Here is a 13,385-nt window from a genome sequence, read left to right as displayed (position 1 = left end):
AGTGAGAGTCACCAGCCTCAACATCTTCCAGTCAGAGACCTCTCTGCCAAGCCTGGGTCCTGCTCTTGTCCGAGGGGGATCACAGGGCCATCCTGCAAGGATGCAGGGAAGGAAACCTGGTTTGTGACATGTCCGGCCAGGCCTCCCACCACAACCCCTTAGGGACATGGTGTTGTTCAGGAGAAAAAGAGGAAAAACCTGCCAGACAGAGCAGTTGTTACAGGCAGGAAAGGAAGGACTGAAGTAAAGGGTTTGTTTTCACAGCAAAGGGATGTTACCCGTGGGGAACCATTGAGTGTGCCCACAAATTATCTGGAAAAGGGCCAAAGGGACCTCAGTGCCACCAGCATTGAGCTCTTTAGAGCACAGCAGGCAAGGGCAGGCTGCAAGGAGCTGCTGGGTCTGCGTCCCTGTGTGGTGGGACAGACAGCCAAGGAAACTCAGGCAAAGGCAGAGCAAACACAAACCAGTCCTAACACTGATAGCCCAGTGATGGGCTCTGACTGGTGTGTCTCCTCCCAGGAAGGGATACTGGGAGTCATGCTAAATGGCATTTCCAAATCATCTGGGGCAGAGAAGGCAGGGAAAAAAAAAAAAAAGGAAGTGAGTTGGAAAGAAACACAGGATGAGAAAGGAAACATTGCCATCGTGTGAGCCAGTGATGTGCCCACGCTAAGGGTGCTGTGTCCAGCTCTCCCCATTGCCTTGTCTCCAGACGGATATATGGAAGAGGCTCAGAGAAGGGAAGCAGGAATTCCCCAAGCTCTGGAGAAATCTCTGTGCGAGGAATAGCATCGTGGCCAGGAGAAGGGATGACGGTGATGGGGGTGTGTGATACAGATCTGCCCTGTCTTGGGAGGCATGTGAGGGCATGGAGGGGTGATTACTCACCATCTCTTCCAGCAGAGGAGTACAAGCTCCAAATGAAACTACCTGGAGGGAAGTTTGAAACCAGGAGAAGGAAGTGGTTCTTGGTGCAACGTATAGTTAAACTGTGGAGCTCCTCACCACAGGATGTGACAGATGCAAAGCATTTAAACAGGAACTGGATGAATTCATGGAAGAAAAATCCTTTGGGTTGTTAAACACAAAGAACCACCACCTCTTCCCTAAGGCTGGGGGACTGGGGGGAGCTCAGGGACTGTTCTTGGGAAGCCTTCCTGTGCCTTTACTCTGTGCCTCTGTAAACATCTGCCGTGGGCCACAGCAGGAGCCAGAGTATTGGCCTGGATGAGCTGCCACGTGGCTCTTACGTGTTGTCCTAAGAAAGAACCACAGACCAGGAGCTTCCTGGGAACATGGCATACCACTTCCTCACCTGAGGGATGCTGCCAACTGCTGCACCCCATGGCTGCAACAGGTCCACCCTTGTGTGAACATAAGCTACTCCTTTCTTCCTCACTGGCCTCAGATCTTTTTTTGTCTCCCTACAGAGGGGAGGCAGGTCCCACACATCTGAATTCCCTTGAGAAGCTTTAAAGTGAAAAACAGCCTGTCTCGGGTGGCAGATTGGATCCCAGACCTGAGGTCCAGCTCCATCAGCCTAGGTAACACAGGTTTACTGTGGAGAGCCACTGCTCAGCCTCCACACACCTCTGCTCTGGGGACCTGGGGCACTCTGTGTCCCTCTGGAGGCAGGATCACAAGAGACCTTGGGACATCATGGGAAATTCCTCCCTTAGGAGAGAGGTGATGAGCCTCGTGCCTGAGTCACATGAGATTTTGATCTGCTTCCCAGGTACTAATGGGATTTGGACCTGTAATCAGGGTGAGGTGTCCTTGCTGTGTGACATTCCTGTGCCAGTCACCACCACCCAGAGCCAAAGGAGGTGGCTGAGAAAGGAGCATGGGTACGAGAGCTCTGCAACTGGAGCCTCACACAGTGACAAATAACAATACCTGTATTTTCACCCAGTTTCAGAGCTAGCAAGAGCAGGCACAGGGCAGTGACCAGCAGACCTGTGCTCCCATCATGAATCTGCTCTGCAGCTGCATCTGATCCTGGGTTGTTGGAGCTGCCCTCCAGTTCAGTAGCAGGGACCAGTCCCTGCCAGGACCCATCACCCCTCGGCAGAGGACTCTGCAGAGGGAGCCTGTGCCACATGTGCTGGAGCTACAGTCAGTGCAGAGGAGAAGGGAGGCTTGTCCCTAGCTGCTGCTGCTCCCAAATTTGCATCATGGGTGTCGGTGAAGCACCCTGCTCTTCAGGGCATCCAGCTGCTTCCCAGGGCACTCAAATGGCTGTTGCTGTGCCTCTGAGCAACAGGAGCAACTCAGTCTGCTGCCAGAAAACACCGTGGCCACAAGCTGCCTTGTGTCACCAAGCCCCAGCTCAGCTGTCCCCATAGGGTCTCACTGCCACCCAGCTCTGGGGCTGAAGTTGGAGTGGCCCTGTCTGGTTCAGAGCATGGGCACTGCAAGCTCAGAGCCGCCCCTGAGACCCTGCAGAGCCATTCCCGTGTCTGCCTAAATACCGGCTGTTGTGTCCAACACGGACTCCTGCTTTTGCAAACCATGGCTCCCCTGTGCTGTGCTGAGCTGTGCTGTGCTGAGCTGCTGATCACTGGTGTTAAAATTAGCTGAAGGCCCATCAGTGAAGGAGCCCTTGACAGAGCTCATTCTCAAGTGCACCCAACCGGGACAGCCCGTACCCTTTTCATCTGCTCGCTCTGCTCCTCAGGCGATGGAGTGGGACCCACGTGTCATGACTGCTGCTCCAGAGGGGATGTGGGGCAGGGCCTTGTGCATCAAGGGCTGATTGATTGTGATTGATAGTGATATTTCCAGTGCTGTGGTAACAATAATATGTGATGAGCCTTTCCCCTTATCTGGCACTTTCCTCCCTGTGCTTTTCTCAAGCGCTGATGAACCGGAGCTTGTGATGATCTTTGGAGGAGGGGAGAGAAAACATTCAGGCATAATCAAACAGCATCTCCCAGCCCATTGTGTTGTGGGTTTTTTTTAAATCGCAACAACTACTAGCTTTTGAATGACGTGAAAAGCTGATCCCTTGAGTAGAGAAGATATTTAGGCCTGCAGGTTGGAAGGGACAAGATGCAAGTGGATCTTATCCCTGGGAGGACATGCTTACAAAGGGGCTGAAGCCCCAGGTTTCCAGACTGGAAAAATTTGTCTGGAATCAGGTTGTCCAGCCAGAGTCCAAGTGCTGGAATACTTTGCCCAGTAGCTTCCCAATGCCATGACCTTGTGCAAGACTTCTGGGAGGTAGGCCAGCACACAGCATCCAGCAGAGCTTGTCTTCTGTGACTCTCCCCCAGGATTTAGAAATCAGGAGGATGAATTAGGAAATGTCATGTTTAAAAAATCGCAGGGAAATTTACGAACCAGCCCCCTGAGTGAAGGGGTCCTTTCAGCTGAGCTGTGCTCTCCAGGGTCTCAGGGGTGCTCTCAAAGAGGTTTTTCTTTCCAATCTTGGGAGGAGGAAACTTGCTTTAAAAAAAATGGAAGGAGCTGTAATTCCTGACTCCACGGGACTCACTCCATGACCCCTGAGGAGGTGCTGATAAAAGCCACAGCATGAAGTGCCCTCAGTGATAACATCACTGGCCTCAGCAGTGCTTGATTGGGCCCCTCATCTGCAATCTGCTGGACTGCTGATCCTCACCCCGGGGCAGCCTCTGAGTGCTTTGAGATTCAGGAGGTGGGAAGCAGAGGGAGCATCCCTGCTGTGAAGGGGCTTGGGAGACAGCAGAACCGGCCTCTGCTCCAGCTCCAAGTCATTTCTCCCCCAGTGTCTCAAGAAATTCAGAGCAATATGAGAAGAGGGTGTTGGGCTCTCTGGGACAGACTGTGCTCAGCTGGTTCTTGCCACTGGAGAGCAGCAATGTCCACCCAGCACAGCCAAAGCCTGCACTGGACAGACAGGACCCAGCTGGCCACATCCTGCACTCCAGGCTCTTGTTCTGCTGCTGCAGCAGACACTCTGCACCAGCTGCTTTTTTCCCTTCTGTCCTCTCTGGCATCCTAAACCACGGCACATTACATGTATAAAACCCATGTTCCCTGAAACGGTTCAAGAAATTATACTTAGGAGGAAGATTTACTCCCAGGTGTATCAGCTGTCATCCACAAGCTGAATTACTTTGTGTAAGAGCAGACTCACCTCAGTGATTTGAACCTGACTGATTTAAGCAGTCACAGAGGAAATGTGCCTTGGATGCCAAATACCAGAACTCTGCACCAGCAGGGTAATTAATTCAAAAGCACCAGAGAAACCGCTGCTGCAAACTTATCTACAGCACTTGACATGCAGTGAATCAGCTGTGCTGCCATTTACATCTTTTTTTGGCCCATGGCTTCTTCAGACTCTCTTACCTCACCTCCCAGTGCATCCACTCAAGCACCCAAAGTGATTTCAAGTCTGACATCACTGAAAAGTTTGGATCTCAGCTTCACACACTCTGCAGGAAAGAGCCTTCCAGGGAACAAGTTCACTGGTAGAGCTTCAGCTGTGCACTAACAACATTTCCTGTGAATCATCCAAATCACTTGAAAATCCCCCTTTTCCTGACATACGTAAAAAAAAACCCTCTCTCCAAACAGCCAAGAATGTCCCAGACTGCAGAATTACCCTCAGACTTCCTTCAAGCTTGGAAATGGCACTGTTAGCTCATGGACACCTTCTCCCTGGACACAGACACCTTTGGTTCAATTCAAGCACTGTGAGAATGAGATTTGTCCCACTGTCCCAACCCTGATCCAAGCTCTATCCCAAAGCCATGCCCCAGCTCCAAGGCCCACAGAGTCCCTTCCCTGCTGGAGGATGAGCAAGGCCACGATGCTCCATGGCTGTGGATGATGGGATCTGTCTGGAGACACAATGTGGTCAAGGACAAGGTTTTGGCATAGGTGGGGGAGGCTCATCCCAGCCTTGCCTGTCTCTGCTCTCCTTCTCCTGCAGCAGCACTGGAGATGAAATTCCAGGCTCTGGGGCAGACATGGGATGGCTGCTCATATATTTGCTGATGCAAAAAGGCATCGCCTGTGCTGGCTGTAACTCCAAGGGATGACAACTTTCTGAGGGTTGCGTGCAAACACTTAAAGCAGTCACTCTTGCCAAAAATAATGGTGCCTCTTGCCTTGTGCCAGCACTGGCATTGAAGCTTTGAGCTGAGAGCCAGCCTGGCAAATGCAGCCAGTGTCAGACTGTTCCGGAAAAACAGAGTTATTTTCAACCTGGAGCAGATCCCTGGGCTGGCTCCCCACAGCCTTGTGCCAGTGCAGGGGAGGGAGCGATGTGAGGGCAGGGACAAGTGGCCCTGGCAGGGGTGGCCGACAGCACCTCTTTGCTGCCAGTGGATGCCCTTGGCGTGGGTGGGTGTCAGGCAGGACACTGACCAAGGAATGTGGAGGGACTGGATCCCTCCTGCCACACTGCAATGTCCTAGTGAGCACCACGTCACCCTGCTCTGCCAGAGGCATCTGAGAGGGTAGGAGGGTTTGGCCAGATGAGTGGCAAAGCCACTTCTCCTTGAGCAGGAGCATCCCAAGGTGAGCTACCTCACGTGGGGTCCCAGAACAAACCTGATTTGGTTCCTACTGGCACAATCTGCTCCCCTGCAGCCATTTTCCCAAACACCATAAGCTCTGCTAAAAATAGCTGGATGGAGAATGAGCTGAGGTCAGCTCAAAGCTGAACCAAGGGCTCAGGAGGGAGGGCAGAGGCCCCTGTGTGAAGGACATACTGCTGGTGTAAGGTGTGGGCACAAGGAGGGTGAGGAGATGCCAAAGCAGAGAGAGCGTCCCAGAGAAGGACCTGCTTGTGTCTGCAGACCTGTGACCCAGATCTGATTGAAAGCACACATCCCTAGGTCATGCCAGAACTCCTTTTCCCCTCCTACCAAAGAGCAAAGGAATTCTGAGATGATTTTGGCTGCCCAGGACTCAGTGACACCCACTGGTGGTATCTCACTGTGTTCATCTGCACCCTTGTTTTGCCATCTTATAGGGAAAACTGAGGACAAAACTGCCTTGGATTCTCCATCTTTCTGAGACAATAAACACTTCAGGGAGCAGACTGGACCTTGGGTTGAAGATAGAGATTTTGTGTTTTCTTGGCTACACAAACAAGGTGAATGTGCCCCTCTGGAGAGGGGCTGATGCTGGGTGGGTGGAGGGATGAGCCAAAATACAGAAGACAAGAGTTAGATTTCTCAAGATCACAGAATCATAGAATATTAAGGGTTGGAAGGGACCTCATCTAGTCCCAATCCCCTCTGCCATGGGCAAGGAGACCTCCCATTAGACTGGTTGCTTGATAGAAAGGTCTTGGGCTTCTCCTGATCACATTTTTCTTTTTCCTTTGCATCAACTCCAGTTTTGTTGGACTTTGCCATGAGACAATTTGATTCCCTAAACCATCAGAAAATTGGATTGGCAAAACAAGGCAATTGTCTGGTCAGGAGGTACATGGACTCAGCTCGGGGCCCCAGGAGCAGGCAGGGAATGGGATCTGTCAGCTCAGCTCAGCTCAGCTGTGACATATCACTTTGCCCTTTGTGGTTTGTTTTTCAGAATCACTCGGCATGTGCACCCCTGGTGCTTCTGGGTCCTCCCCACAGCAGCAGGAGGGAAGCCCTGGGAGATGGGATCTCCACTCCACAGAGGCTCTGTGATTAGAACCTGACCTGAGTGTGAGCAGGCACTGCCTGCCTTTTGACTTTTTCAATCATGACTTTGCTCAGCTTGTCATTTCACTGTTCCTTCCTCCCCAGGAGCTTTTAGACAGGAGCCTGGGACATTCCTGCTGCCCAGGAGGATGAGCAGTTCCCTGCATTTCCAACTTCACAGAAGTACTTATTTGCTGACACAGTGACATTCAAAGGATGCTGCTCCATCAGTGCTGCATCTAACAGCTGGTTTCTTACACTGAAAACACTTCTTTCCTATGCTGGGATCAAATGAAGAAGTTTGGGGATGCTCAGCTGCAAGGCAGGCACAAATAAAGGATGATCAATGCTGGCATCAAGGGGGCTGCTCACACTGGAGGCTTGGTCATGCAACAGGACTTCTGGCCTGCCTTTTGGAAAGAGAAGAGAGAGGATTTAGTCCTTTCGCTCTATCAAGTGATGCAGATATGAAGATGTTTTCTTTGTCTCAGTGGCCCTGAAAAAAATGAAAAATAATAGTGAACAGGAGTTGGACTCAATGAACCTGACAGGTCCCTTCCAACTCAACATGTTCTATGATTCTATGATTCTACAGGAGCTAAAGGATAGCCTGTGGGTGTTTTAGCTGTGCAGTTCACCCCATCCCCTTTGGTGATGGTGCTGAGGTTGGTGTTCTCCCTGTTAGCAGGGAATTCGTGGATTCTCATGCTCTCTCCTGGTCGTCTTTTAGGCAGTGGAGGATGTTCCTTCATTTTTCCCATCTGACCCCTCCTGTCTGGTGTTTTGCCAACCTGGGGCAACCCTTGCACTGTGCCCTGGAGTTCCTTGAGACACTAGGATCACCAGTCTGGCAGAATATTAACCTGGAGAAAACACCAAGAGAAACCACTTGGGCAGTTTTCTGTAGGTTTGGAGAGCTGAGCTGATCGTGGAGGGTCTGATGAGCCATCAGAGCTGGGAACTGAGTGGGGTGAATAAGAGGGAAAAGGATGCAGAAGTGAGACCATCCTGTATGAGCAGCAGTGAGGCCTTAGGTCAGGTCAGCTGCTGAGCAACCACAACCTAAAATTCCCCTCCCAACTTACATTTTTCAGTGATTTTCATTGATATACTTTCAAATCCAGTCAATGTCTCTATTAGTTTTATGTTTTTGTGGATCTCATATTGTTCATGTTTGTCCTCAACAACTTCTGTGCTTTCCTAAAGTCTCGAGTCATGAACCCCAAGGAAGAGGCCACAGTAGGATTTTCCCAAGTCCAGGACTGCTGTCAAACCATCAGTATCTTCATTGCTCAGCATGGAGAACCCCAAACATGGTGTCATAGGATGTGGTTTCTCACAAGGGGCTCAGAGGGGAGTTTTCCTGCACTGTGACACGAAGACAGAACAGATCAGTTGGCCAAAGTGAAAAACAGCAAAAGCTCTTGCACAGGTGGACTTTGTCCTGACATAGGAGGGGACAACACACCAGGGGAGACCCTGTCAGCTTCTGGACATTTTGGATCCACCAGGCTATGAATCTCCTTCACCTTTATGCTCTGAGTAGTGCTGTTGGTTTTTCTGGGTTGAATTCTGCCCACCCAAAAATACAAATGCACCTTCCCTGTCCTCTGAACGGAACAAAGCTCTCTGTGCTGCTGTGGAGACATGAACAGAGCCCAGAGGGACTGGGATGTACAATCAGAATGTAGGATCCAACGTGGTGTCCCCAGCCCACAAACACATGTGGTCTGTAACCACGGGAGTGAGGAAATGGGAAGCAGGTTGAGGTTACCTCAGGGTGACACTGGCTCTTGGGGCTTACAGCTCCTCCCTTACTGAGCTCCAGAGCTGGAGATGGGGTGGAAATGTTCCCCATGCACTGGTCCCAGTGCAGGAGGGTGTTCACAGCTCTCTTCACTGCTCCTGGCTGGGGTGGTGGAGCTGCAGCTGGGCTGGTAGGTCTTTCTTCTCTTCTGTGTCCTGGTTTATGTTGGCTGACTTTTGCCACCTCTGTGCTGTCCTCCAGCCTGTCCTGCAGCCCTTCCTGCATTGCCTAGACTGATCTCCCTTTGAATCCCCCCCCCCCCATTCCCACCTGCCTGAGGGACCCATTAGTTGAATGCATGTTAAAAATAATCAACATAAAAACCACTGAATGCTGATGCTGGTCATCATTTCGCACAACACCCAACCGGCCTGAAAATGCTGGGGGGAAGAGGAGAGCCTGGATGCGTTTGCACTGTGCGGCTCTGCATCCCTGTGGGATATTCTCTGACCACACCTCTGGCAGTGTCCCCTGGGCACAGAGCTGTCCCCTGGACAGAAGAGCTGTCCCCTGGACATACATATGTCCCTGAGACACAGAGCTGTTCCCTGGACACAGCGATATCTCCTGGATACAGAGCAGTCCCCCCTGGACACAGAAATGTCCCCTCGACACAGAGCTGTCCCCCGGCAGGCAGGAGGTGGCAGCATTGCCTAGCCCAGGAGAGCCCGTTCTCCTGCATGCCCAGGCACTGGGCTATTTATTGGCCAGGAGCTCCAGACCTGTTTTTCCAGCTCCTCCAAGGATACGTGACTCAAGCCTGACGCCTCCAAACTGCTCAAATCTCATCCAGAGCAGCCATTAAAAACAACTAAACCCCAAAGGCCGATAGAGGCACATCAGTCCTAAGCTGTGTGCAAATCACAGAGGGTAACTGAGGACACGGGGCTCTGCTTTTAGAAACGGGTGTGATGTTTAAAGATACCTCATTTGCCCTTGAAACTCCAGCCCCCTTAACTAGTGTGTGATGCATCGGAGATCCTCCGCACAAGATCCGCAATCCCTGTGAGTGACAGGAGCGCGGGTATTCTTGCCTGCACAAATGCTCCTTGACAGAACCGAGGTGGGAATGAGTTGGAGCCCAGCTTGTTCTCGGAGCATCGTTTCCATTCTGGTGCATCTGGCACAGCCCGGGCTGATTTTGAGTCATTTGCATTTCATTTTTTATTAGGGATACGGAGAGAGCTGTAGTAAAACCTTGGATCTAAGCTCCCCGAAACACCAGGGGAACTTAGAGATGATATTTGCTCTGCAGGGCATTGCTGGCTGCCAGTCTTTCCTCTCCAGTCCTCCCAGTCTCTCAGCACGGAGTCATCTGGAGCTGACTGAGTCCACCACAGGAAGAAACACAGGCAGATCACAGATTTCCCTCACTGCCTCACAGCCAGAGGGACACAAGCCAGGACTTTTTTGCACTTGTGCATGCAAGAAGGGCTTTTACCACAATGCCTTTGCTGAGCTAAAAAGCAGCATGGTGAGTGCAAGAAAAGCCTCTACCACCTTGTGGATGCTGTTCTGTGACAGGACTCCTCCACCTTTATATGAACAGTCTTCCTACTGATACATCCTAACTTGGATCTCTCAATCTCACTTCTCTCCAAAGCAGTGAACTATTAAAAAAAAAAAAAAAAAAAATCTGTGCATAGACAGGCCTTAAAATCAATACTTCTATTTTCATGGCTTAGGGTGCACCAGGCAAGCTGGGAAGCAGTTTTTGACTGCCCCCCTTAGAAGCAGACACCCTGAGTAGGCTTCCCTTCTACATCCACGAGCCACATTGCTGGAGGAGCCTTCTCTCTCCTGCAGGACTGAATCATTTCCCAAACGCAGACTTGCACAGCAGAAGACGCTGCTGTGACAGGGAGTGACGATGAGTCACCGGGAATTCACAGTTTGGTGTTCCTGCAAAAGGGAAAACTCACAGTGCCGAGCGAGGGGGCAACGGAGGAGATCTCTCTTTTGATAGAGAGCACAGAACACCTCCTGGAGCACGAGCTGCTGGGTCAGAGGGACCTGGGGAAGGAGAGGAGATGGGTGCCATGGCCACGTGAGGGCAGGGGCTGCGGGGCCAGGAGATGTGGCCGTGACAGGTGGTTCTGATCACGGTGTTGTCCTTGTCTGAGTGTCACAGCCTCCTCAGGCTCCTCCTGGATCCTCACCCGGGGTTGATAAACCCCAGGCCCTGCAGCGTCCAAGCAGGCTGGAGATCCAAGGGATGAATCAGCCATGGCAGGCGGAGCAGGGAAGGGTAACAAAGCAGATGTTGTGTGTGCACAGGAGCACACACAGGAGCCGTGAACGGCTCGGCCCCACGACCTGCCGGGCTGAGGAGTCAGAGTGTTGTGGATTTTACAGAATCACAGAATGGTTGGGGTTGAAAGGGGCCTCTGGAGGTCACCCAGTCCAGCCCACCTGCCCTGCCAGGATCACCTGGAGCAGGTGGCACAGGAACATGTCCAGGTGGGTTTGGAATGTCTCCAGAGGGGGAGAGTTCACGGCCTCCCTGGGCAGCTGTTCCAGTGCTCTGCCACCCTCATGGAAAGAATCACAGAATCGCTGAGGTTGGAAAAGACCCCTGAGATCATCGAGTCCAACCTGTGACAGATCACCACCTTGTCGACCAGACCACGGCACCACGTCCAGCCTTTCCTTAAACATCCCCACGGAAAGAAACTATTCTGCATTTATTTACACACAGTTATTTATTTATTTTGAGGGCCAGGGGCTCGAGAAGAACAGCCCCATAAGGAGAGGCGGACAGCGTGGCACAGCGGTGGCTGACCCAGGGCCACCCGCACCCTGTACCCGGGATCCCTCGGCGCTGAGGGACCCGTGCCCGGAGGGGCAGCGCTGACCCCCCAGCACCCCGGTCCCCCCATCCCATCCCGTCGCCGGCCTCTTTAAGACCGCGTGAGGGCACGTCCGCTCCTGCCCTCCCTCTTCCGCCCGGACTCCGGCTGCGGGGCTATGCGCACGCGCGAGCCCACCGAGCGCCCAATCGCAGCTCCGGGATGGCGAGGGGCTCGCGGAGCGAGGCCTGTGATTGGCGCAGAGCGGGGGAGGGGGGCGTGGCTTGCACCGCCCCCGCCCCGCCCCGCTCCCAGCGCGCCCCGCGCGGTGAAGAAGCGGCGGCCGCGCGCCGGGGGCATTTTGTGTCGGCGGCGGCGGCTCAGGCACAAGATGGCGGCGGCGGCCGAGTGAGGGGCCGGCGGCCGCCGCGACCCCGAGAGTGCCCCCTTCTCCCCCTCTCCCCCCCCTACGCCCTCACAAAGCACTTCGCGGGCCGCTTCTCGTCTTTCTGGAGGGCGCCGAGAGCCGGGGAGCGGGGCTAAGCCGCGCAGGGGGGACGCCCGCCTGGGGGGCCCGGCTGGAGCTGAGCGCAAGGACCGTCCTTGGCTGCGCCGCTCTCCCCCCCCCCCCTCCCCCGCCCCTTTTCCCTTCTCGGGGGCGGCCGTAGAGGCCTCATTGTCCCGCCGAGCCGGCCGGGAGGGCCCGAGAGCCGCCTCTCGCTATGGCGAGCAGCAGCGGCTCCAAGGCCGAGTTCATTGTCGGAGGCAAATACAAGCTGGTGCGGAAGATCGGGTCGGGCTCCTTCGGGGACATCTACCTGGCGATCAACATCACCAACGGGGAGGTAAGGGCCGCTCGCATTCCTCAGCCGCTCGGGGCGAGCCGGGGACCAGCCCTGGCCTCTCCGAATCCCTCTTGCCCCCGGCTGTGCCCCCCATGTCCTCGGGGTAGGGGGCGAGGTGCGGACCCGCCGCTGGGGGACAAGCCCCCACCCCCCCGAGGGTCCTTACCCCCCTCCTTGGGTCTTCACCCATCCCCGATGGTCTTCACCCCCCTCCCCCCCCCCACCCCGGGAGCGTAGGGAGAGGAGAAAACCACTGATCCATTGTGGGAAAACATATTTAAACGTATTTTGTGCCTTTCGAACGGCCAAAGTCGTCCCTCGCCCGCTATTGATCTACTCCCCATCTGCCTTAGCTGGGGAACACTTTGTATCTGGTTTCATCAACACGAATAGAAACAAAGAAGATCTCCCTGTTTCTCCAGCTTTTTCTTTGCTTTTTTTTTTTTCCTTTTCTTTTCTTCCTCCCCCTCACGACTCTGAGCTGTAAAGAAGAAACACCCACATATGTTCTTCCTCACTTAAATGGTTCTGAAGACTTCACATCTCCAGCTCAACTGCATGACCTGGGATGGATATTTATGTTACGAATCACCGCGACGTGGATTTGAAGACCCGACAAAATGCAGCACATCGAGCTCTGCAAAAAAATTAATAAATCTATACCTCAGAGCGTTGTGCGGGGATTATTGAAGTGCTGTGGCCCTTAAACCTCAGTGCTTGGTGGACACTGCTCTGACTCCTTGTTCCCTCTCACTGCAGGAAGTTGCTGTGAAGTTGGAGTCTCAGAAGGCTCGGCATCCCCAGCTGCTGTATGAAAGCAAACTGTACAAGATCCTGCAGGGAGGAGTTGGCATCCCACATATACGGTATGAATCGTCCATGTGTGCCAGTGACTTTTCTCTATGTTAGTACGACTGGTTTTTTTTTGTCATGCTTTTTAAGGTGTACAGTTAGTAGTTATGTACTTTTTAGTGTGAGGTAGGGCAGCTCCATGAAAAGGAAATTTATCTCTGAGGGTTTGGGCTGATGGGGAGGAAAATGCTCCGTTCCGAGCTCTCCAACGCGCTGGTTCCTCCCCACCGGCCCCTGTCTTTATCGTACGTTCTGTGCTTTGGAAGTGAGATATCCAGCAGTCCCTGAGCTGTGACAGATTCTTACGGTGATTAGAACAAAGTGTGAGGAGGCTGTTTCTCCGAGAGCCCGTGTTCCAGCCGACGCCGGGAGTTGGGAGCCGGCCCTGGAAATGGCTGCTTTCTTTTGTTGCCTTTTTTTTTTTTTTTTTTTTTTTTTTTTTTTTTTTTTTTTTTTTTTTTTT

At 53.0% G+C, this 13,385-nt stretch overlaps 1 protein-coding gene across 8 annotated transcripts in view; it reads left to right on the top strand.

Annotated features, from left to right (window-relative positions):
- Positions 1–11,576: 11,576 nt before the first annotated feature.
- The window catches only part of CSNK1A1 (casein kinase 1 alpha 1), a 36,668-nt gene continuing 34,859 nt past the window's right edge, over positions 11,577–13,385 (top strand). For 3 of the 8 annotated variants that reach the window (XM_027901683.1, XM_027901708.1, XM_027901699.1), the window contains exons 1-2: positions 11,580–12,070; positions 12,830–12,936. In XM_027901683.1, coding sequence (XP_027757484.1) covers positions 11,948–12,070; positions 12,830–12,936 — 230 coding nt within the window. In that variant the 5' untranslated portion in view covers positions 11,580–11,947. Of the gene's footprint in view, positions 12,071–12,829; positions 12,937–13,385 lie in introns of all 8 variants that reach the window. The other 5 variants (XM_027901675.1, XM_027901666.1, XM_027901726.1 and 2 more) reach the window with 3 other exon arrangements.

The sequence above is a fragment of the Empidonax traillii genome, unplaced genomic scaffold (assembly GCF_003031625.1).
Source record: "Empidonax traillii isolate 1590-97213 ecotype Southwest subspecies unplaced genomic scaffold, ASM303162v1 scaffold22:size5013007, whole genome shotgun sequence".
In the NCBI taxonomy this organism is placed as follows: domain Eukaryota; kingdom Metazoa; phylum Chordata; class Aves; order Passeriformes; family Tyrannidae; genus Empidonax; species Empidonax traillii.
This window is presented reverse-complemented; position numbering and strand designations above follow the sequence as displayed.